General features: G+C 43.9%; 1 protein-coding gene across 2 annotated transcripts in view; it reads right to left on the minus strand.

The window, feature by feature from the left end:
- TANGO6 (transport and golgi organization 6 homolog) overlaps nucleotides 1-23,007 on the minus strand; it is a 1,470,654-nt gene extending 1,447,647 nt beyond the window's left edge. For both annotated transcript variants that reach the window (XM_069635546.1, XM_069635547.1), the window contains exon 1: nucleotides 22,865-23,007. In XM_069635546.1, the coding sequence (XP_069491647.1) occupies nucleotides 22,865-22,973 (109 nt within the window). In that variant the 5' untranslated portion in view covers nucleotides 22,974-23,007. The remainder of the gene's footprint in view (nucleotides 1-22,864) is intronic.
- Between the last annotated feature and the right edge of the window lie 3,398 nt (nucleotides 23,008-26,405).

Raw genomic sequence — 26,405 nt, forward strand, 5'->3', positions numbered from 1 at the left:
TTTACGTTTAGACTAGGCGTTTATCGCACCCATTTTGACAGAACACCCTTGAACTGTGATCACTTGTGTCTCTTGCCTTGATATCATGCCTTCCTTACATGCCCCACACTAAAATATCATCGTGGAAGATCTTTACAGTATCTGCCCCATCCAAGCCTGTGTATTATTCTTTAAAAGATGCTGGTCGCTGAAACCAGTCCAAATGGCATTCTCACACATCGAAATAACACAAAAGGCGTAATGAAGGTTGTGATTTCTGATGACCAAGGGTGCAACCTTACACTTGGTGGTACGCTGACTTCAGAGCCAACAATGAAAACATTTTTGCTCCTGAAATTTATGACACTAGCTCACTGATCTTTGGCAAGGGAAAGTTCTCAACAATTATGTTTCCATGAAGGGATCTCAAGTTAACTTTATGGCACCATTGGCCTTCTTTACCACTACAATAGGGTATACCCACTCAAAAGCCTCAGCTGCTTCAATAACTCCTTCCACGTATAGTCTTGTTAGTTCTCCTCCTACTCACCCCCCCCTCAGAACAAAAAAGGTACCATTCTATGTTTGGCAGCAATTGGCACTGTTGGGGGGGCGCTTGTTGTAGGCCCCCCAATGCTATCAGATGAGGCAGAGGCCTTAGAGTGTACAGTAGGGGCTAATGGAGGATACAGGGGGGGTGCATAGGGGAAACATAACGTGGGGAGGGTGGTGCAGGTTTTCCTGTGCAGGTATACATGGGGAACAAAATGCCATCTTGAATTAAGCAGCCATTTAAAATCGAGGCCTAGCGCTGCAATGCAGTTAGGGCTGCAGACCCCAAGGCACACATAGGAAAAGAGGTGATTGCACGTGAGAATAGGTCGTACATGGGCACCAGTGTGAAAGGCCAGTGCTACATAGGTTCATAGACCCTCCATTGTCTCAGATTGCCAGTGTTCGTATCTCAGAAAGAATGCGCACTGCAAGCCCACTAGGGGCTTCAGAGGTCTCTGTAGAAAGCGATCCCACGAGAAGAAGGGCACGAACCTCCAACCATCAAATAGCACTCAAATGCCCCCCATTCCAAAACCCCTGGCATTCCAAAGTACCAGTCAGTCCTAGGCCTCCGACCATAAAAATGTTAGACCCACAATTGATCAGAAAAGGTCAGAAAGCAGGGACCAGTTGCCTTCACCATAGCCACGTGATTTGCGAGGTGCCACGAGGGATAAAACAACATAGCCAAAATGAGGGTGGGAAGCTTTGGGAGGGCGCCAATGTGTCTGGAATCGGGCTGTAGTTAAAAGCGATGGCCTCAATGTCTCTTCTTAGCCCATGTCTGCAGTACCAAGTGCACGAGGTCAGAGATCGAGAATCTATTGTTTTTTTCCCCTTTCTTAACGAGCAATTAATTGAACTTCATATCTGCTGACATGTGAGGAGGAGCCCACGTGGAAGTAGATGGGCAGTCGGGGCTGGGACCAATGGCCTGGCATCCCATATGAAGCAGAAAGCCTATGTATAGGGTTGCACCAACCAGTCAATCGAATGTGTACTGTATGTAAATTACATCACAGATGATGCTGCGTCTTTATAACCTACTGCTTGTACTAATTTTGGCAGAACGTTTCGCGGCAGCAGAGCTCTTTTCTGGCACATTTCTATCTTTGTGAAAATAAAACATTGTTCTACTTGCAAGTGGTGTGCTGGTTTCCCCCACCCCCCACCCCCACGTGGGTTGTATTTTTTCTGGTGCGAGCGTTGAAGGCTGCTCTACATTTTTGGCGTTCCCGACCCCCACGAAGACTGAGGTTTCCAGGCCGCACCTCTGGAGGGGCCACGGCCACCTTCAGTGACCAAGCACACAAATGTGCATTGGTGTACAGGAGCCGTTTTTACAGAATTCCTGTCAGCTCTTTGAAGCGGGCGCGGCTTCTAGGAGTGTGCAGGTTGTTGTTGGGACCCCGTGATGGAGGAGCTTGGGTGAACACGCTGATGTAAGTACACCTCTTGCGAGTGACAACGGGGGAAGAGAGTGACTGGGGGTGTGCAGTGTACTTGTGTGGAAAGACAGTGTGAGAGACCACACAGTGAAGTTTTGCCTTTTTATTATTGCATTTGTTATTGACAAAATAACGTAGAGGAAAAACAGGTGGGAGCATCCCCGAGTGAGGGGAGAAGGGGGCATCATTTGTTATTGTGATAAGGAGGATAGAAAAGTAGGAGCTCCATATAGTTAGCGAGCTTGGATTCCTGTGGAAAAAGGAAAAGTAGTGGTTGTTGTTTTGGCTGGTTATTTTAGGTTATTGTTTTAGTGTATTAAATTGTTATTGCAGATTTGTTGGCGGCCGAAGGAGGGCCTTCGTGTGTGTTAAAAGTGCGTGGAGTGAGGAGTGAGGAAGTGTGGGGAGGACAGGAGAACAATACAGGGGGCGTCGGGGAGGAGGGCTTGGAGGACTAGTAGTGACAATTGTGTGGGACGTACATTAAAATTTGTTTTAGAATAAAATTGTCGACTTGGGGGCTGATGACTACGCTGGAGTATATGTATAGTGCGTTACGATTGTATAAAGAGAAAATCGAGAAATATCATTGCTAATGGGTGTCAGACTCAAGAGGGAATGCCCGGCCTGTGGCCTGAGCAAGGGACTAATAACAGAGAAATATTGTAAGAAATAAGGACGTTCCTAGTGGCTAAATACAAGAGTAAACAATTGCAGAAACAAAGATTTTGGATTTATGGAAGATGGTAGAGGATGTAGAAAAGATACCACCCGGTGTGTGCCCCGACGCAAAGATTGTGACCACAGTAGTATCAGGAGTCACCACCCGCCCAGCCATGGGTTACACTAACCAGACATGTGTGCACACACCTGCCACTGCCCCACTTGGAACCGCCCCACCCTCATATCAATCAACATCCAGCAGCATTCTGCCACAAGAAAGTAAGTCACAGAAGGAGCTACAAGAGGCTTTACAGGTGATGCAGGCAGAGCTGGCCCATCTGAGGGCAGTTAAGGAAGGAGAGAGCAACAAGGGTTGTGGGCAGGCCACCAGGTAGGGGTCGTAAGAGGCCTTTTTTATGCATGAAAATCTTGTAAACACGACAGCTTTATTATTTCCCTGCGTACATTTAGGCACAAGTTTAGAGCAGAGGGCAGTGCCAAGGTCAGGTTACTTCACGGAAAACAAAACACTCCTTTGGATTTTTATCTACATGGAGGTAATTACAAGCCATGGAGAAAAGCCTCTGAAACAGAATGTATTTCTCTGAAGCCTTTCAAAAAAAGAAACCGCACATCGAGATAAAAATAATTATTTCATTCTGTTCAGCTTTTGCTGTGTTGTGTGTAGATGTTCATGGAGCAAACAGAAGCACTGTGCATATTCTTTTTAGGTTTGTATAATTAATACGATGGAAAACTAAGTTGCAATTGAGAATTCATCTTTTGTAACAAATTATGCTTTTTTTAACCAGTGAAAGCAAACCAGTATTGCACAATTATATTTTTCAAAGTTCCTGTGCTGTGTGCATAATCATGCAGAGGCAGATCATTTTTGCACTGTTTTTATAATGAATGTAAATTAAATGATGAGTATGCACGGTCTAGTTTACATCCATTCAACCTTGCAGTCAATGCGGAACATTACTATAAATGGTCAGTGGCAGCAGAGTCTTTGCTCAAGGGAGAGTGATTGTCCTTACACCAATCACAGGTGTTATAGCCTCTAAAACGTTCAAGACTACAATTAAAATATCCAAACCCTGACTCACCAGGAAGTGCAAGTGCTGTTCAAAAACAAGCAAATGAAAGTTACATTTGTAATTGAAATAAAAACTCAGCAAAACCTGTCCCAGTGATAATCCAGATAGGTATTTAACTTTATGTAAGTTCGTCCAATATCTAGGCACTGATTATTATACTTTAGTCGATACTCCTTTGAAGGATGTTGGCCAATAATATAGTTCAGCCGGTTGAGCGCTCATTGCTGCGATCTGTGCCTGATCACTAAATTGCAGGTTCGAATCCTGGCAAAGTCAACTCAGCCTTTCATCCTTTCGAGGTAGATAAAGAGTACCAACTTTGGTTTGGTGATAAATATGTTCCATGGAGGTTCATAGTCTTTCCATCGAAAATGTACCAACGAACATTAAATGCATCGAAAATGTAACCACTGAAAAATGTTCCATCGAACTGCCATACATAAAGTAAAAAGTGTTTATATATCGAAACCCATTCATCGAACTGGGTTTCTTTATATAAACACTTTAAATTTGTTTGCATTGCAGTTTGATGAAACATGCATACCGTTTTAACTTTGCAGGTAACTGTCCAGTGCTGAAAACTGTAATTTTAACACTGGGCAGCTCCCTGTAACTTTTGTTTTAAGGGGGGATGCCCCCCCAGACGCCCGCAAACCCCGCTCCCTAACCCCATTTTCCAAATGTAACCCTTTCCGCAACCCAACAACCCAAACTCCAACACAGCCATACGTCTACTTTAAGAGTATGTTTGTGTTGGAATTCCATCAAATTTCATTCAATGAATATGCTTTTTGATGGAAAAGCATTTCAATTAATGAAATTCGATGGAAATTAATTTGTTGGTAAGACTGGATACCTTCCAAGGACAGCGCTCTGCAAAAGCACTATATAAATAACAATTTGCCCATGAGATTAGGTATAGAATTTAGCATGAAGTCCTTGCCTCCATACCATTAGGTAGCACTAGCTCCATGAAATGAGGACTTTCATTAAACATCAAAAGACAATTCTGCTATCGAACCTCAAAACACACAATACAATTCATGTTTGCTTTACTATGTAATTAGCTAGCTTTTTGTGTTTTCATCATCTAAATATAGACAGGATAGATCAAATGGCCAGACCTTAGAGACATAATGAAAGGTGTATTCTGTCACAGTGCAGAAAGCTGCCGCATGGTAATACATTTCCATACGGTTTTTACATACGCTGGCTGGATGTCACATTCATTGTACTCTCTTGTGAAGGAGAAAAGTAATTTTTACTCTCTTGAAATCACATTTACTTAAAAATAGGGAGTAAAATACTTTCACCTCAAAATCGTATCTGGAGCACTGGTTGTGGGTTAGACGAGTGGAGGGTGTGACATATTTTGTTCAGACTGGATCGTACCGCAATAAAGGATGTGCATGTGGAGAAAGGGAGGGGTGACCACCGTGGAGCAGAAAGCATAGGAAATGGAAAAGTGAGGTTGGATAGGGTTGCGAGTAGTTAACTAGGAAAGGGAGAATGGGATGAATTTGAAGACGAGGGGGACACTCAGGAGGGGCCCGAAATATAACCCAGATTAGAGAGCTTGGGGGGACCGCGATTGGGGGTCAGATTTGGGCGTGTAGTACTGGCAAGGAAAAAAGAAAGTGATGGCAGAAGGAGAGGAGGGGAGTGGGCACACAACTGCCACTGTTGCATAAAGGGCCAGGGAGAGCACATTATGTGCCGCTGGCTCAGATGGATAAAAATAATTTGATCAAATCGCTCCCGCCCCTCACTACGGGGCTGGAAAGTGGCTATGTGTCTTTGAAGAGCAGGCAGCAGGAATCCACCCTAGCAGTAGGAGACACAAAGAGCCTGCTTGTGGCAGACCAGGCAGGGGACGTGTGGGTTAAGGCTGTATCCAGGAGTGAAGTTAAATGATGATACACATGATGGGGCCCCGTTTAACAACATCAGAGCACAAGTGTGGGGCGCACTGCAGCGGGCGTACCCAGACACACCAGTAGTCCTTAATGCAGTACACCAAGGGGGTCGACGAGGACCCCGCGCAATACATTTTAAAAGTGCAGGAGATGTGGCGAGCGGAGACGGATGACCAATGGGACAGATCAGTGACTCTTTTTTATTTTGTTATTAAGAGGGGTTTACCAAAGGAAGTTCAAAAACCGCTCGACAAGATAGTGGGCGTGGAGGCGAAGGGGTGGGCCAAAATTCAGACTATTATTTTTCATCATTGTAAAAGGATTAAGGAAAGAGAAAGGGAAATGATTCCGAGATTACAGGCTGAGGAAGCAAATCTGGTGCAGAAAAAAAGGAAAAATAGCATTAGAAAGGACAGTAGCAGCGAGCACAGAGAGACTCAGCAGAGCAGGCTGCAGCATGTGCAAATGTGAGGATAGCGGTGTTATGGCCAGGTGGAGCACAGGGGCACAGGGGCAGTGGAGTGGCGTGCCTCAGCATCAGTACTCTGATTGGCACCAAGGAAGTCCCCAGCAGGCCAGAGGAGAGTTTTGAGGGGGCAGAGGAGGGTTTGGGGAAGATGAGACCCTGGGTTGGCATGGGGCACTTTCAGTGTTGGAGCATTGGGAAGTGGGGACATGTTGTGAGAGAATGAAGAAGTAGGCAGGGGGAGGATACAACCCATATAACCAATCTGGCCCTACACCAGCACAGCCATCTGCACCACAGCCACTGATGTTCACTTCTATACCCTACAAAATACACCAGGTTTACACCCAGTTGCCGCCAAAGCCCCCACACATGCAGGCACAAGCACCACCTAATGTCCACCGACAGGCGGCCCAGCAGAATACAGTGTATGGGGGGACAAGTACCCATATGAAACGCAGTACCAAATGGAACAGTGGTGCCTTACCGAGGGTTCAGTGTCATGGGAGGAAACCCTTTCATGTTCCCAGGTACCAACACTTACCCTGACTAGGACAGCCCACAGAAAGCCCTTTCGTGTACAGTCCTGTCCAGGACTACCCATCCTGACGAGGAACCCTTGGGGGGGGCGCCGAGATAGGTAACAAGCAATTCATCTTTATGGTCGACACAGGTGCTACTAAATCATGCATCAGTGAGGAAAACTTTCCGCTATCAGGTGAAACTCTCGACATACAAAGATCCTCTGGGGCAGTCGCAACGGATCCCTACACAAAGGAGGTCGCTATCAAAATAGAAGGAAAGGTGGTGCATGCCCCCTTGCTGTTTTCAGAAGCATCCCCCAACAATCTTTTGGGATGTGATTTATTGAGCAAGCAGAACATGACCAACTCCTATACCGACAATGGGTGGTATGTAACACCCCGGGCATGTGTGCCTTAAGGGCAATGGTCATCATTCAGGCCCGGGGAGAGGAGGTGGGGGTCCGCGGCATCTCAGTGGATCCAGACATGGTTGTCTACGGAATAACTGCGCCTCTTAAGAGGTGACTGATGCAGAATTGTTTGAAAACAGGGATGATGGAGAAATTCTACTGGTAATATGTATCCCATGTGAAATTATGGTGCAGTACCGCAAGGTGCAATGTTCTCTGATGGCCCTTGTGGCCCGCCCCCTTTCACTGAAACACATTTAGAGCAGATCCCAGGGAGGTTATGGACTACAAACTCACACGATGTGAGGCTTTTGCAGGGGGGTGGCCCTGGTCCGAATAACACTCAAACCAGGAGGATGGGAGGGGGGGGTTGGGGGAGTATTAATGTGTGCCAAGCAGTACCCATTGTCCAAAGAGGCGGAAGAGGGCATAAGGGACACCATTGCGGCACTCCTGAATCAGGGGATAATAGTGCCTTCCACTTCTCCATGCAACACAGCAATCTACTGATAAAAAAGGCAAAAGGGGGAGTTGGAGGATGATCCAGGATGTTCACCCCCTAAAAGACATTGTCCAGGCGGAGTTTCGGTAGCTCCAAACCCCGCAACAATACTGTGCAGTATCCCAAAAGAGGCAACCTTCTTCAATGTGGTAGACCTTAAGAACACATTTTTCTCTATACCCCTGCACCCAGATTCGCAGTACCTCACTATGTTCACCCATGAGGAAATGTGTTTCGAGCACACAAGATTGCTCCAGGGGTATTGTGAGTCCCCCAGCATCTTTATCAGAATCTTACATGCCGATTTAGGGAATAATCAATTGCCCAGTACCATTATTCAGTATGTTGATGATTTGCTGGTGTGTAGCAACAGTAAGCAGCAGTGCAGAAAGGATTTTATAACACTCCTACAGCTGCTGGAGTACAACGGGTACAAGGCTGATAAGGCAAAGCTGCAATATTGCCTTCAGAAAGTGCTCTATCTGGAGCAACCGATATCTGTCCACAGGAAGAAAAACAAACCCGATTGCGCCGCCTCAGTACGCAGCACTCCGCAGCCCAAATCAGGTAGGAAATACAGACGTTTCTAGGGTTGTGCAATTACTGCCGAGCATGGATTTTAGATTACGCTGCATACACAAGGACCTTACTTGAAAGCCTCAGGGAAGCTGAGAAAAAAGATCAGAAACTTACATGGACAGAAGATATGCTCGCCAGTTTCAATGATCTAAAGAGGTCATTTCTACTGCCCCAGTATTAGCAACACCTGATTACACACAAGAGTTCTATTTGTTTTCCCATTCTAATAGCCAGCACCATGAGCCATAAGCCATTGGCCTAATACAGCGGGCTGCTAGATTCTGTAATGCAAGGCCAGTTTGCATGCCAACAAGTACTTGCTCCTGCTTCATTTGCGATTGAAAAGAACTCTACAAGTGTCATGGGGTGTTCTGTAACATTGTATGTGGAACATGCAGGGTTTGTCTTGTTAGAGCGTACCAAATCTACTCTGACCACCCAGCGGGCGTCTGCATATTGAATAATTCTGTCGAGCCCAAACATCTGCATTAAAAGATGTAAGACTGTAAATGCAGCCACATTCCTCACAGAACTGTGTACTGAGGAAGACATTGCGGCACATAACTGTGTAACTTTCCAAGGGGAGGAAGATGACATTCTAAAAGCTAAAAGATAGCCCTCTTGAGGGAGGAAGGATAGTGTTTGGTGACAAGTCAGCGACTATCACCCAAAACACAGGTTTGAGACACGCTGGGGCGGCAGTTGTCCATCTAGTGAATGTGGTTTATGAAGTGTTGGTGCAAAAGAGACCCCATGCACTATTCCATCCAACCCACAGAAATTATAGCACTCATTGAGGCACTTGTGGTGTCTCAGGGGTGCTGTGTCGCCATCTGTTCCGATTATGTCACTAATACCGTGCACGCGGGTCTAGCGTGGTGGAAAAGGAAAGGTTTTAGAAGGGCTGGCGGGTCCACCGTACAACATGCAGTGTTGTTAGACAAATTAATTGACGCACTCGTGCAACCTCCTTGACAGCAGGGGTGAAATGCACCGTCCATACTAATGATACAGACCAGGGCAGACATGGCGGCCAAACAAGCAGTATACCTACAAATACCAACTGTCCCTGAATACCCATTGGTAGCACAAGGCAAAGATAAGCTGCTTGATTCCTACAATGCCTTAACTGTTGCACGGCTAGTTGAGCTGCAGAGACGAGCCCCGACAAGAAGAAAAAGATTTGTGATTAAAAAGAAGGTGTAAACAGTCCCCTAAAAATGTAATGAGGCGGCAAGAAATGTTACTTAAGGCAATCATGCCACAATAATTGTTGCAGGTCGCTTTCAACCAGTTCCGTCAGCCATCCCACATGTCTATACAACATATTGCTGCAGATATACAGGAGGACTGGTTTGCCTTCAGGAGGCAATAACTAAAATGGTTCACTGTATCACCTGTCAGACTTTCAATACTGGTCTCACATCAAGAAAGATTCGAGGCACACTGCCCCGCCCTACTGGGCCATTCCATGAGTTGAATATGGGCAAAGGTTATGGGGGTCACAATATCCAATGGTTGTCGTGTGCCCTTTCTCACGATGGGTGGAGGCTGGTCCATGTGCACGCCCTGATGCAAAGTGTGCCGCCAAATTCCGGGTCAGAGATGTTTTCCTCAATCGTGTGTATGCAAAGTTTTAAAATCAGATAATGGCACACATTGTTTCAATTAGCTTTTTAAAGAGAGAACTGCATTAAGCATCGGATGTGCACAATTTACCACCCCAGGCTAACGGTGTTGCGGAAAGGATAAACAGACTGCTCAAAAGCAAATTGTCTAAGCTGTGCACCACATTGAAGAAAAATTGGGTGTACTGCTTACCCCTTGCTTTGTTTAGCATGCGGACGCAACCCTGCAAGGATCGCCATTTTTCAACCCATAAGGTGGTAACACGACAGCAAATGCACACACCCGTTTCTCCAATCAGGAGAGCATCTGATGCTCACAGGGCTGCGTCTATTCTGGGGGATGAATTTGGGAGCTATTTGCATGCCCTAACCAAAGCAATAAAATGCATCTCTCAATAGATTGCACCGCCAAGAACAGAGAAAAACACCAGCGGTGCATCCGATTCACAGCCCACGTTGCCTACTCCGCAGCTTTTTCCAGGGGACTTTATCTTTGTGAAGAATTTTGTCCGTTGAGAATGAACCAAGATTTAATTGCCCATTTGAGGTTATTTTTGCCACCCCCCTTGCAGTAAAAGTTCATGAATTGCGATATTGGGTCACTTAACTGATGCTTGCAAAGCACCCCAACCCATAACCCGTGCCCAAGCTGAGTGAAACTCTACAATTGCATGGCCTAGACAGCACTTGCTGACTGTCGTCCTGATACTGCCCACAAAGAAATGACAAGAATTCTATTTTTTTGCATTTTTGATCAGAAGCTTTTTTTGCATCTTTTTGTGAGAATCTTCTTTTTGCATTTTTTGGTACGACTTTCGTTTTTGTTTTCTTTGGCAAGAATTTCTTTTTTGTGTTTTTTACGAGAATATTTCTTTTTTTGTGTTTTTTCTTGATGAGAGAATAGTGTTTTGGGGTGTTTTTCATTTTCTCTTTCTAAAGAAAAAAAAAAAGGAAAATATATATATTTAGCAACACACAGAGTGCCAAAAACCTCAGGTGCAGTTTTACCATCTCCGTTTGCAGACTCCATTTTACAGTGTTCCTAAAGGTCACACTAGCATCATGTGACCAATTAACTTTGTGATCATGTGACCACACATTTCAAGATGGCGATATTCTTCATGCTAAAAAGGAAGCCATTACTTGGAGTTTCTTGCACAAAGGTCTTTGCCCACTGGGGCAATCACTAAACACTCGGTGAGCCAGGTAGCAGCCCACTGGGGCGATACTACTTCTAGCACTAGAATAGCATGTTGGGTAGTGCTCGTTTGGCTTATTTAGCCTCCTGGGAGACCTGGGGGAGAGTTACCTACATTATCTTTGCATCTGCAATATATACTGAAATCTGTGTTAACTACAGTTGTCTAAATTAACATTTATTCAGGCCTTCACAAAATTAGCGTCGTTTTGTTGATCCTTGCATCACACAATTAAAATATTATATCCATTATTTGACTGTGAGAAGGGTCAGGATACTCTGATCCAGACATTATATATACATTATTATTGAATGACTGGGAGTGTCAGAAACTCAAGATTGCTTCCTTTTCAGCATGAAGGATATCGCCATCTTGAAATGTGTGGTCACATGATCACAAGGTTAGTCACATGATGTATCTGTTACTGACTCACAAGTTACCCACCAAAGTATGGGAAAGCTAACAGACAATGCTGCTGGTGTCATTTCCTGTGCTTTATGACATACTTGTAAATAACAGTTTTCCGTCTGGCATGTCACATTTTAATGTCTCAAAAAGATGTAAACGACAAATTAGAAGTGTCAAGTATGACCAATATTGAAGGCTTATATTGGGCACCATAGAGGATGTTCAGCATCCAGAGTTGACCAACATGTGGTATGCAGACATGAGTTCAGTGGGGAAAACTAAAGTAATGGAAGTTGTTACGTCTGTTCGTTGATTCCACACGTATCAGGCATGCCCCTCCTCCCCCAAGGTATTAATGCCGCAGGAAAGGTCTGTGGTAGAGGCGCAGTGCTTACTCCATCTGACATGGTGTAGGCTGCAAAGTACATTCCAGGCACAAAGAGTGCGGCTAGAAATGGCAGATCCTGATCCACTGAAATGTGCCCAAAACCCCAAAAGTGTGGAGTCCTTGCACAGACAATATCTACGACTGGAAGGCATCAGGTTTGTGGCAAACAGGTGGCAGAAAACAATGAGCTGTATGGCAGGAGGACTGGTGGGATACAGAAAATAAGTATTTGATAAAGTGAACAGTGTCCACCGCTGATATTGGAATGTGCAACTCACATTGATAGAGGCAATAGAGCAACCAGTGAAAGTGCAAAAGCAGGAAGAATATGAATTGTATTTTTAGAACAAAGGAAGTGTTCCTGTGGGGTCCAATAATAGGTGCAACAAGACTTTGTACATCCCTGACCTCAAGAAAGGGACAGCAGCTTTGATGGACAATTATTGGGTGTGCAATCAGCAGGCTTTCTTGCACCTCCCGCCATCCTGGACGGGCACCTACTCTCTGGCGTCGCTACTCTCATTACTCCTAGTTGTCCCATCTGATGGTGGGACAAGGCGGTTTATCAGTTCCGACATCTACACAAGCACCCAACTCACCCATCGCAATGCCAAAGCAGGAACCAATATTCAAAATTCTCCCAGGGAAGGCGAAAAAAGAATAATTGCGGAGAAAGTCAAATTACCGGTCACAGGATTAATCAAAATTGTTCAAAGAGACTCCAGATCAGTGTTCCCTCTAAGCTGTGCGCATGTGCGCTTGCCCAGCTTCCTTCTGGGTGCCGCTCAGAAGAATTTTAGCAGCGCACACAGACAACTCTCACCTATTCAAAAATATTTAATAAGGCACAAGCCACAGTAATTGAAAATAGCTTTCTCTTAAAATAAGCAAATAGTCTTAATATTCTGCTAATTTGCATTACACTACTAGGCAAGGGTGACCGTAACACCTAAAATCCCTAAAAGCAAAATACACACATAAGAGGTTAAAAACTAATATGAAAAACTGGTTCCATGAACAGAAAAATGTAACCAAGATATGCCTGCACACCTTAACCAAATAATGGGCCTCATTCTGAGTCCGGCGGTAAACCTGCCGGTGCTACCGGCGGGTTGCCGCCAGACTCAGATTAATTTACTGACACCTAACCTCCCAGTGCCACTGGCTCATTCCGAGTCTGGCAGCCGGGAAGTCAGGTGCAGGTATATTTGTAAAACCCAATTCCCATTGAGTCCTATGGGACTCTATAGAAGTGGGGACACGGGAGCACCAGCACTGTTGCTAACGGTGCCGGTTCACCCTGTGAAAAGTCTGCCTACCATGACCACTGGCCCCGGCAGGGAGGTTTGTAGGTGAGCTTACCGGCACCCTTGTTCCCAGACCGGCAAACTTATAATGAGGCCCAATGTTCCCGACCCATGACTCCTAAGCTTGTTTCTACCACACCTTTACCTTATGACTCTAACTTCTGCTCAAGAACACATTAAGATAGTACCGGGCAACCTTGACTCTTCCTCTCTTTGCTCTTGCGAAAGGTTAGCAGACGTGTACCTACATCCACTTGTTTTATGTGTGTTGTAAAATGAATAATATGAATACTGTTCACGTGCCAGAATGTCTGTTACTCATTGTGCCTTACCAAAAGCGTCACCCACACAATACAATCGAACTACCAGCTAAAATATCGGATCCTGACTATAAGTAAGCAGGCTACCTGGGTGTGTAACCTTATCCCATGCTTCCTCTTCTTTGTACAAATGTCACGCAAGTGCTTTGAAGCGGCCCCTTTACAAGTTAACACATTATTAAACTCAAATATTATTTTGCCCTGTAAGGGTTTTGAGAAGACAAATGTGATGCTCAGTATCTCCTACTTTAGCATTACACCATAAGTGGAGAGCAACATTAAAATGTATCATTTTACTTTGCCTACAAGGGATAATGGGTATGGACTATGCCTGGGATTACTCGTCCATAGTATCAGGGCACCGGATCTTGGGATATTCAGACAGGAGAATGCTTTTCACACAATCTACCTCGTTTCCACGTGTTCAGAGTTCCTTTGGGCATAGGCCTTTACACATTATTTGGTAACTCGCTTCTTATGCAAAAACGGTTTCACTGAGTTTTGTTTAATCCTACACAATGTTATAAGATTGGGGTATATTGCAAACAATCTTGTATGAACTGCAGAAGAATTGTGTACATGCAGAGTCATGACATTCTTAAAATGCACATGATATGTTGAGGCATTAAATATGCCTTGCTTACAAAGTATTGTGGGTCTGCAAATATCCCAGTGAGTGTTTACTGCTACAATCCCTCACTTTTTACAATGCTCTATCAACTAGTATTAGAGGCTAGCACAGGGGCAGGGGAAGGGTATGGGTGGAAGAGCACAGGTCATCACTCCTTGCGGGTGACGAACAAAACAGCAAATTTCAAAAACCAAGTCAGACGTTTCAGCAGTAGACTGAAAGAAATGTGTTGCTTGTTTGCTAAAGGATAGGACATTCCAGTACCCGTCTAGACAACAGCACCTTCTTTTTCTTTTTATGCTCAACTTCTGATTACACAAATCATTAGAAGCATGTTCTCTGTACCCTTGAATTACTTCAATAAAGTGGCACTTGAATTCCTATCAGCATGTTTTTTGACACATTGCTTTTAATTGCCATTAATCCATCGACAAATGTGTATTCTGCCTGAATTTGACAGCAACATCAGTTTATGACAAGAGATATGTGTTTTTTGTAGTACACATGAGTGATTTTCCAGTGGCATAAAACGTTTGCAAGGTACTGTGGCAGATGTTACAGTCTTGGACTGGTTGAGGGGGGTTTTCTGTTTAATCACATATGACATATTCTATTTTAGCCTATGTGTTTGGAAAAAGGGTTGTAAAATTTGTCAAGAATTGCAGTGGCTATGAAGAGGAAATTCCTTTCGAAACTCTTCGGCAACAGTAGTTCACTAAACACGCATGCTCACAAAGTGGATTACCTCATTAGTCAGTTGCGCACATGGAAAATAATGTGCGCACAACAGCAAACCAGATCCGCACATAGAGAAAAATAATTAGAGGGAACATTGCTCCAGATGAATATCGGCTCTAATGTAAAGAAGAGAAATTATTTGCTTCCCTGGCGTTACCAAGAGTGCAGACAGCCACAAATGTCAGGTGGCTGCACATTTTCGGGTGGGAAGTGATCCAGCTGGCCAACAACACTGAACAGGGCCGCAACGCGATCAAAATGGATAAGGCTGATGACGCTGCAGAACCCGGTACGTGCTAGACGTCACAGCCATGGAGGGAGGGGTATTCAAAAATATCAGATTCCTGTTGCACCTACATATAACCTAATGACGCAGTGAGTGGCTCTCTCACAAACATCATAGGGGCTCTGCATGTCCTCAGTACCCACATGCAAACAGAAGCTGGCATCCACATCTTTTCCTAACCACCGTCTTGGATGGTCATAGAGCAATGCCTTGACTCCCCAGTCACCATTACAGTCCCTCCACTCTATTCAGAACACTACGCACAACATTGGGTAGAATTAGCAAGGGGTGCAGGGGGTGAATTTTCATGTACTCCCGAGCAGTATGCGCAAGGTTGTGACAGGTGTGCAGGGCATGGGTTCCTTTAGGAAGGGACGCCCCCATATTTAGTAGCTGAAAGATTAGAAAGGGAAAGGAGGGGTGTTGGAAGACAACAGACTCGCATTACAGTTTGTTAATGTAGTATTAACAAAGGTGGGGGCGTGTTTGAGGGGGGAGGGGACGCTCGTCCCAGGCCCCCAATGCTTTTGGATGAGGCAGAGGCCTTAGAGTGTGCAGTAGGGGCTCGGGCAACTATAATGCAGGTTTGCCATGCCGGTAAACATGGGGAACAAAATGACATCTTGAATAACAGCAGGATGCCATCCATACGGGATGGCAGGCCATTGGTCCCAGCCCTGACTGCCCATCTTCTTCCACATGGGCTCCTCCTCACAAGTCAGCTGACACAAAGTTACAATTAATTGCTCGTTAGAAAAAACATTGCATTCTCTATCTCTGACCGAACGCGCACCTGGTACTGCAGACATGGGCTAAGAGGAGACATTGAGGCCATCGCTTCTAACTAACAGCAGCTCGATTCCAGACACGTTGGCACCCTCTCAAAGCTTAAAAGAGAAAGCAATCCGTGAGGGATAGCCGCGTCCCCTGCACACTGTCTAACAGGCCGAACGGCCTAATGGAGTTGATAATCCGAAGATTATTTTGAAAGTTTATGAATTTCTTTATATTCAAAATACAGAAGATTTAGGAAAAACACATTCAATAGACAATTAGTGATCATCAACAGTAAATTCTGTTATTTATTTGTGTTTTCAAGTGCCCAATATACTTTCTGTCCCGGCCCATTTCGTCCAATTGTGGCCGGGACAGAAAGTATATTTCAACCTCTTGCTATCTATCTAGATACAGCCCTACAACCATTGGTCCAAACAACATCGACTTATCTTAAGGATACGACTCATTTTTTGAAAATTTTACAAACATTACAACTAACAGAAGACAACCTGATACTATTCACCATGGACTTGAACAGTCTATACACCTCTATTCCACACTCCGAGGGAATTGAAGCTCTAGAATGGTTTTTATTATCCAATAGACAAGTTAAAATCCACAAGATTCTGGCACTGGAGTTAATTAACATCATACTCTACAATAACTATTTTCGATACAATGGGCAGTTCTACCTACAAATTTCTGGTACCTCAATGGGGTCCTCCGTGGCCCCATCTTACGCCAATATCTTCATGTATCATTTTGAAAAACATTATGTATTGGACAATCCAACCTGGACGAATAAGATCAAATGCTGGCAGAGGTATATAGATGACGTCTTCGGGATATGGAAAGGCACAGAAACAGAACTACAAGAGTTTTGGAAATTTCTAAATACCTGTAATACAAGAATAGGTTTCACTATGGATATCGGCAAACCACATGTGAACTTTCTTGACGTCACTATTGAAATAACAGGGACTTCACTTAAAACTAAATTATACAGAAAACCGACGGATGTGAATAGTTGTCTCCACCATCCAAAGCATCTGAAAGACAATTTACCCTACAGCCAATTATTACGGCTCAAAAGAATCACCTCAGAAACAGATACACTCCAGGGAGAATATAACACTATGAAACAAAGATTTTTGGATAGAGGATTCCCATCGGAAGTGGTAGAAAGAGCCATAATACGCACAGAAACCCAGGAAAGAAATGCACTTTTGGAAGGCCATCCAAGGAAGAACGAGAAGGGATTAATCCATACACTTAAATACTCAAGCCAAAGCTATCAGATCAAAAGAATTATACACAAAAACTGGGACATTATTAAATCAGACAATACGCTTGCTCAGCTTTTCCCGGATCCACCTATGATGGCTTACAAAAGAGGGCGAAATTTGAAAGATCAACTGATTAAGGCAGAGAAACCAAAACAACCATTACAGACAACTCTCGGTAAACAAAAACTTGGTACGTTTGCATGTCTACATTGCCAACACTGCAATAATGTAATAAAAGGAGACCATATCAGACACCCCTACAACGGCAAGAAAATCTCGTTAAAACAATTTGCAACATGCGATACCAAGAATGTAATTTATGCTATACGTTGCCCATGCGGTATATACTACGTGGGGAGAACAAACAGGAAAGTTAAAGACCGATGGACGGAGCATAAATCCTGCATCAGGACCAAAAATTGCAAATCTCCAGTCTATAGACATTTTGAAGAGAAAAAACACAATATCTCACAGTTGAGATTTGTGGTTTTGGAGGTCCTACGACCGTCAAGTAGAGGTGGAAATCTTCCTAAAAAGCTTGCACAAAGAGAACTCTTCTGGATCAACAAATTGGACGCTATGACACCCCTGGGAATTAATGAGGACTATTTTCTAGGGCCATTCCTATGAACTCCCACTACAAGGAGGTAGCCATCTTAGTCTCACTCACATAGGTCAACCTTACACTAGATATAACTTTCCGAACCTATGACATGTCTTTTAGAAGCTATTTTCGGCTTTATTCCTCTTTTGGATTCTGCTATGTCATTGTGATTGAAATGTGTGTTTTCCTTATGCTCCACTGATTAACTAAGAAACGTTTATAAGGGTCTGAAAAATGCTAAATGTGTTGAACAAAGTTTCCACGACAGTATTGTTGATGATATATACACAAATTATAATTACATAACATCACAATTCAGAGAGCAACCTACTCTCTTCAGTTGCCCTGGTACAAAAGCCTAATCATTAGCCCGTTTGACCCACTTTTGCCCATATCGAGGTTCATGGATTACCGCTATTTCAAATTTTAGATTAGAAATACACATCTACGGCCATCACTTTTTACTAAGTAATGCCATATACTTAAAAATCGATGTCGTTGCTTCCTCATATGGATCGCCTATGGTAGAATGCTGCATTTTAATTCATACACAACATGGGGGATTGTTTACATCACTCCGCGCATGCGCGGGTGACGTCATGCGTAAGCGTGACGCCGCCAACGCATGCGCGAGTGACGTCATAACACTTAACAATATAAAAACACGCAAAATGTGAGAGAGGCTCATTCAACTGCCGTTTCCTACGGCTCCTGAACTCCTCCTAGATTGCTGGTGTGAATCGAAGTGAGTATTTAGACCGGACTGTAAAACTACTTAGTAAACGCACTTAACTTTGCGCTCTAAGCCTATTTTTTTCTTTTAGAAAGCTTTCTACATACATTGTTATAAAATATCTTTCCTTCTCTCTAGGCTTGAGAGATTCGCTTCTGCCATCGGTCCCCATTGGTCACAGATTTAAAAGAACTAGTTACCGTGAGCCTAGTGGACAATACACAATCGTCTACCCTCTGAGTCCTTGCTGGTTATTAGCATAACTCAAGGTAAGAGGTCATTTTGCATCAATGCAGCACAATAATTTGCACTCCTTAGTAATAAATTATCCCCCCAAAATTCACTGCGCCAAAGGCAAAATATAGGGCCGGCTACCTATTTTCTATATAGACACATATGTGGCATAATCACACTAACTTGGTGAATGTGGAAAGACTAGGGTAATGTTGGGCTTTTTTTCAATAGAATGTGTTACCCACCAATACAGCTAAAATGTTTAAGCTAATTACTGTCTTCATAACAAATGTGATTTTGTTGTTAGATTTTGTTCACCATTAAGTCTATCTAAAGCACTAATATATTGTATATAATTTTCCTTTTATAGAAATTGTTTGATGAATATGTCGCCCCTGATGAAGAGTTTTTTCGACTCGAAACGCGTTGGGCACTTGAAAACACAAATAAATAACAGAATTTACTGTTGATGATCACTAATTGTCTATTGAATGTGTTTTTCCTAAATCTTCTGTATTTTGAATATAAAGAAATTCATAAACTTTCAAAATAATCTTCGGATTATCAACTCCATTAGGCCGTTCGGCCTGTTAGACAGTGTGCAGGGGACGCGGCTATCCCTCACGGATTGCTTTCTCTTTTTTGCATATGTTTCCAGCCTAGATACCAAGGCTGTGTATTTTCTCCCCTGCACCTTGAACTCTGTAATCACTATTTGGAACAGTCCTCATTTTACAAATTTGAATTGTTATTAATTTGGTGTGCAAGTGTATTTACCAGTTTTTGTTCACCCTCTCAAAGCTTCCCACCCTAATTTTGGTTATACTGTTTTATCCCTCGCGGCACCTCGCAGCACAAATCACGGGGCCTATGCTGAAGGCAACTGGTCCATGCTTTCTGAGCTTTTCTGATCAATCGTTGGTCTAACAGTTTCATTGTTGGTGGTCTGGGGTTGACTGTTACTTTGGAATGCCAGGGATGGGGGAATGCCACTGTCGGGGCTGGAATGCACCTGTAAGTCCCCATTGCCGGGTACCGGTAAATGCATGACTCCGGCGGCAGCCAGTATTTACCGGTATGGCTACCACCGCACCCATAATGAGGCCAAATGAGCCCTTTATAGGGGACTGGATTTGCATCACAGAATGGAGTACCTATGCCGCTCGCCTGAGAAGGACGAAAGCAAAAGCTGTAAAACTCTTCATCACAACCAGAAAGTCGATTAATATGTGCTACTTGGGGACAATGGAAATAGAAGAGACTCTTGCAACAACACAATGGCCCTCATTCCGAGGTTGGTGCTAGTCATGGCACTATTAGCGCCATGACTAGCACCATTACCGGTACCGTGTCCGCCCTCGTTCAATGGGGACTACTGGTCTAGTCCGACCTTTGCGAGACCGGTAAGTCCCCATTGAAAATGTCAATCCCCATTCCCATTTGAGCCCACATAGGGCTCAATGGGAATGGGGAGGGTGCTAATAACGGTACCGTAAATTACGGTACCGTTATTAGCTCTGAAGTCCCTTTGCGGATCCCGTCCAGAACGCCTGGTAAAAGCAGGCGTTAAGGACGGGGCCGCAAAGGGACCTTGTGGTAGGGCGCAAAGGGTTTACCGACACCGATATCCTTAACGGTGCCCGGTATCCCTTTGCATCCTACTCGGAATGACCCCCAATGAGTTCCTTTGTTTTGTGGGAGGCGGCATGCCAGAAGGTCTACTTAGGCCTTTCTAAAGATACAAGGTCGTCGTCGTCCCAAGGTGTAGAAGGGGAGCAAAGCAGTTTGGTTTCAGGGTTAGAATGGGATGCTGTCTGAACCACTATTAATAAACTTTTGACTGTTCACCTACTGTTCTTTCACCACGTTTACCCTAGATATAAGTATCGATTGAGCCACAAACACGCCCACCCTAACCCCTCCAAACAAACGTTTCTACGTTTCTGTTCTAGGGGTTCTATGTGATAATTTTGTTGGTCGCACACCAAAGAGTGATTTTTTGGGCCTAATTTGGCGGCCTACAAAAAGTGAAAACCCACATTGCCATGCACTTCCACCCCCGACGGGATATGAAATAAGCAAACACTCACACAAACATGCAACACACACACCCTGTCCCGGCTGCTTTCGAGTACTGGCTGCCTGTCAGCTCCTGTGCACACCCATGTGTGTCGCAGGGGCTGACAGTTCGATTTAGAAAGACCTCTGTGTGCGGTCTCTCTTTTTTTTTTTTATTCAATATTTTTTAAAAAGGTCTATTGACATAATACCATTCAAGGACGGGCACAGACCATAGTTTAATAAGACTATGTGCAAATGATCCATCAGAATTACTCTGCGATGATAGATTGCTCTCCCTCTAGATATGACATTATTGCACAGTAGAATTTGCTTTCCTTTGGCCGTTGACTTGCAGGCAGTTTGAGGCCCACCAAGACCAGGACTTGTTCCATACTTTGTTTAAATCATCTGGCGTATTCCCCCTTTGTATGCTCAAGGTGGAAAATTCCCTAGGTATCATCGCCAAACATTAAAAAAAAAAAATAGGGGAACTCAAGAACTATGACTGTGCCCAGTGGCGTACCGAGCAGGGGGGGACAATCTGCACCCCCCCACCAGGGCTCTTTTGAGAGCCAGACCGGCACATGTGTCAGTGGGGCACCTTACTCTTTCAGAACGGGAGAGGTGTCCCGCTGCCAGGAAAATGTCCCAAGGAGCTGCAGGTATCAGAGGGGCTCTCACGTTGCTCTGTGTCAAAAGAGCATTTCAATGTCAGCCATTAGGCCCCGATGGGAGAGAGGAGGGGCTATTAGAAGAGATTTTTATCCCTTTATAAATGGGAATGGGAGGGAGTGATCAGAAGTGAGAATGGTACATAATGCTGCATGCTTTATGAAATAATAACTATGGCTTTAAAACCCAAGGGTGGGGGGTTGTTAGGCTCACATTAATCTGCATGATGCTATTGTGACTTTGCATGCAGGATGGGGAGAATAAAACTAAAGTCATACTCTTATTGCTCAACATATTTCTATGACAATGTATATAGTGTATAGTTAGTTTACTATGAAAGCCTAGTTCATTATGTAATGTGGTTTGCTTCCAAGGCATTGTTATGAATACAGTATAATTTAAGCACATGAAATGCAAAGCAAAATCTTACTAAATATCTAGATAAACTAAACCTGGGAAGATAAAAATAAATTGTCTTAAATTGTCCACATCCCGGTTTCACCATTTAACCAAAGTGTGTGATCCTGGGCAAATCATTTAATCACATTGCGTCTTCGTATCTGCAGCTCTGTAAGTGATTCACTTCATGGCTTATGTTAACATATCATACTATTATAAAAATAAAAAAGCCTAATGACTATAGAGTGGCTCCATATAAAATAATAGTGCAATTTGGGTATTTTGCACAACAAAGTTATTTGCCACTTTGCTTACTTATGGCAACTTATTTTAAAATCACTTCAATGGTGCATCAAAGTATGAATGATAATGCTCCTTGCGATGTCCTTTTCTGTGAAGTCATTTCGATTGGTGCAATCCATATACAAATAAGGAGGTCTGCATGCATTTTTTCCAGAACACCTGGACAGAGCTCTAATATATGAGTTTCCTGCATCTAAATGATTCTGCAGTTAATTTTTTTTTGTTATGTGTTAAAATTCTGTCAGTAACGTTATCAAAAATGTGCATTGGGGCAAAGGTGGTAGGTTTGGGAGCACGAATGAGAACGTATGAAATTGCGCGAACTGCATTGGGGACTGGGGGTTGGCAGGACTTTTTTCGTGGCTCAGTCACTCCCACTCGCCCCGCCCTCGGCAATGCTGGATACTCCCGTCCGATGACTGCGCCTCATTCTCTGTTGGACGCCAAACGACACAGCCTATCTTTCTCAACATACTCTGTACTGCACACCATAATGCACTCTGCGTACACACTATAGCGCTCGGGAGTCTGTCATCTGAAGAATTCAAACAATATGAACCACTCCGTTGCAGTACAACAATTAAAACGTTTTGATGAACCTCCAATAGTTCATTGAGTCTCGTCAAGTTTGAACATTATAAAGTTAGCGGACACTAATTTCAAAGTCTGAGTTGGGCTTCACTTTGCAAGTACTTTGTCGTGTCCCTGCCTCGCCACCCTCAAGGCTACACCCACGTCGATCACTCACCAGCTGGTGAAACGAGGGCCCCCAAAACGTCTGAAAGACAGGTCAAATTCAAAGTGCCTGCCATCCCGCGCCTGTGTGCCAGCAGCACTGTAATGATGGACGCGACCATGCACCTGAGTGCTGGAGAGTTACGTCAAGCCGAAGCGCATAAGCGCCGGCTGTACGCGGGCGACATCTTGGTTGTGGCGTCACAATGTGGGAAACCTTCGACTCTAGAGCGACATCTTGGTTATACCGTACAGTAAAACAAACAGGGCAATTCGTAGTTTCCTGTCAGCATCGTCGATTTAAGTGCAACGTTGGCTGTGGCGCACACCCAGAACCAGGCTAAAAGACAACACTTATTTGCAATCTAGAGAGATTGGGAAGAGGCTTTAACACTCAGGTTGCTTTGTACCAAAAGCGGAAGCCCAGGGCAAGGTAAAAGAAAATTATGTTCAGCGAAGATAAAAGGGGTGCCGTTAGAGTGTGGCGGTCGCAGTGTACATATTGGATAACATATCACAACGTCCACGTGAATTATGCCTACATTTCTTTCAACATTTATTGGAACTCTAGTCTGATAAAGCTTTAAAAAACATTACGACAGATCATACCAACCTTTTTTAAACCGTGGACAGATTTTTGTCTAGGAAAGTGTAATAAATTAATTTCAAATAGGCTTTCATTGTGATAAGAATTGTTTTAGGTGGGCGAAAGGGAAAAATACCAATATTTCTTATTGAAAAATCGAGTCTCCCACCTAAATCGGGAGGGTTGCATTTGAGATTGCCATCTGGCAAGTGTGTGAAAGCGCTGGCCTTTTGATTTTTTATTAAATAATAAAGAATGCTGTAGTTCTGTTCCTGAAAGGGGAGACTGCTAATTCAGATTTTCCACACATTCGTTACAGAAAGTCATAATTCTATTAAAGACACGGAGGCGAAGGATTATGCTTACTCTTCAACTTTACTGTTCAGCAGCAAAGAAACTTTACCAAAGAACATGAATACAAATCTTATAAAAAACTACAATAACCATGTTTTTTGAACATTTGTAGTTCATTTCTATTGGTCTCCAACTGACCACGTGACAATTCCTCAACCAATAAACAAGTCCTCAATGAACAAAAAACTCCTGTCCTCTTTCCCTTCTTCCTCTTTCTTTGACCTTGCGAGGATGAGTTCTGTTCGTCTTTGATATTCTCTTCCATTCTCAATTTCCTACTTGTTTGCCATCTGACATCGTCCCTAGAGAAAAAAACATAAATTAGAACAGTGACTATAAGTCGATACAGGGTGGGTCAATCGTAAAATTCCACATCTAGTAACAAGTTGTATAAACATTGATCATTAGCAACATCATCATATTCATTATACCTCTTGTATGATTTTTTGCATAATAATACCAGAAACATGTTATGTAAACATCTCATTCTTACGATTGATCGGGTGGGATAATCCTTCGCCTCCGTGTCTTTAATAGAATTATGACTTTCTGTAACGAATGTGTGGAAAATCTGAATTCTATGTCAAGACCGGAGGCTCTGATTATGCTTGTTCAAAGCTTACTTACCACTAACGATGTTGCGCTTTCTAAAGGTTTAAAATAGAAAGTCTTAAAAATCGATTCATTCGACCAATCCGCCGACTTCATGATATCTTCTACTCTAGCACCTATGTTATATTCCTTAGTAGCTATCGCTCCTCTGACTGAGTGGGCGCCATATTTCTCAATATTTATGCCTGCTTCTGCCATCACCCACCTAAGCCATCTGGCTATGGTCGCCGGTCTAACCGCTTTAAAAGGTTTACAAATCGTTATCAATAGTTGAGTTATCCCCTGGGGTCTTACTTCCCTCGTCATATCTTCGTATGCCTTTATGCATCTAACTGGGCATAATTTTGGTTGATTTGGAAAAACTTCATATGAAATAGATTTCAAACCTGTCTTAGTCCTCTTCGAAATGAGGAAGGTCACTCCATTAGGGGACATATTCTTCCTATTAATCTCCAGTGCTCTGATATCAGAAGATCTTTTACATGCTAACAGACATAAAAGCATAGCTAACTTACCTGAAATTGCTTTACGTGTCAAATCTTGATTATCTGGCCATGTCAAAAATAGTCTCAGGACCTTATCTACATCCCATAATTCACTATATTTCTCGCTAGGAGGTTTAATCATCTTTACTCCTCTTAGTAGTCTACAAATTAATGGGTGTTCCCCAATCGCTAGTCCATCAACTCTAGGATGTCCAGCCGATATCGCAGATCTGGCCGTGTTAATGGTCCTATATGCCTTACCCTGCGCTGCCATCTGAGCTAAAAAATTTGCTACATGTACTACATCCGTTCTATCGGGATGTATGTTCCTCTCCAAACACCAGCTACTCCATCTAGCCCATGCTGATCTATAAGCCTTATGTGTCCCAGGGGCCCAGGATTCGTTGATGATGTTCTCAGCTTCATTCGATAGTCCTGGCCTAATCCAAGATCCCCTGAAATCGCCCACGCTAACAGGTTGATTCCTCCTGACCTCACCAAAGGGTGACTGAGACCTCTGGGATCTCGTATTATTAATTCTCCCTTGGGTAAGGCCAGTGGGTTCTGGTAAGTCATCTCCAGTAGGCTGGGAAACCACACCTGACTTCTCCAATCCGGTGTTACTAGGATTAGTGATGCCCTCTGACGTCTCACCTGAGCAAGAGTCCTCGTTATCATGGAGAACGGAGGAAATGCATAGTTCCTCTGATGGCCCCAGTATTGCAGAAAAGCGTCTATCGCCTCTGCCTCCGGGTCCGGTCTCCAGCTGAAAAACCGGGGTAATTGTCTGTTCAATCTCGATGCAAATATATCGATCTGGCATGGACCCCACCGAGACATTAGTTCCTGGAACACCTTCTCGTCCAGTTTCCAATCGCTGGTGTCTCTGAGGTATCTGGAGTTCCAGTCGGCCTCTACGTTCTGTTGGCCCGGCAGATATTCTGCTCTCACTGACACTCTTCTTTCCAGACAAAGTTCCCAAAATTCCTTTGCTAGTTCCGCAAGAATTCTGGATCTTGTCCCTCCCAGTCTGTTGATATATCTGACTGCCGAGATATTGTCCATTTTTAGAAGGACACAAAATTGAACTCTCTCTTGTGTCCAGCATTTCACTGCAAAAGATCCCGCCAGTAATTCTAGACAGTTTATATGGAGATTCGTCTCCTGATCCGACCATCTGCCCCCTGTCGATAGATTCCCGCAACGGGCTCCCCAGCCCCATCTGCTGGCGTCGGATTCTATGATCAGGTCCGGGGATGAACCAAATATGGCTCTCCCGTTCCATGCATCCATATGAATGAGCCACCAATTCAACTCTTCCCTCACTTCTAGTGAAATGTTCACCTTTGATTCGTATGAAGCGCCCTTCCTGAGGTGATATATCTTCAATCTCTGGAGTGCCCTGTAATGTAGTGGCCCCGGGAAGATTGCTTGAATTGAAGCCGCAAGGCGTCCTACTAATCTCGCTATGACCCTCAGCGATATTTCTCCCTTTGCTAGTGTGTGTCTCAATTGTT

This window comes from Ambystoma mexicanum, chromosome 1q, assembly GCF_040938575.1.
Source record: "Ambystoma mexicanum isolate Mex_15411 chromosome 1q, UKY_AmexF1_1, whole genome shotgun sequence".
NCBI classification, from domain to species: domain Eukaryota; kingdom Metazoa; phylum Chordata; class Amphibia; order Caudata; family Ambystomatidae; genus Ambystoma; species Ambystoma mexicanum.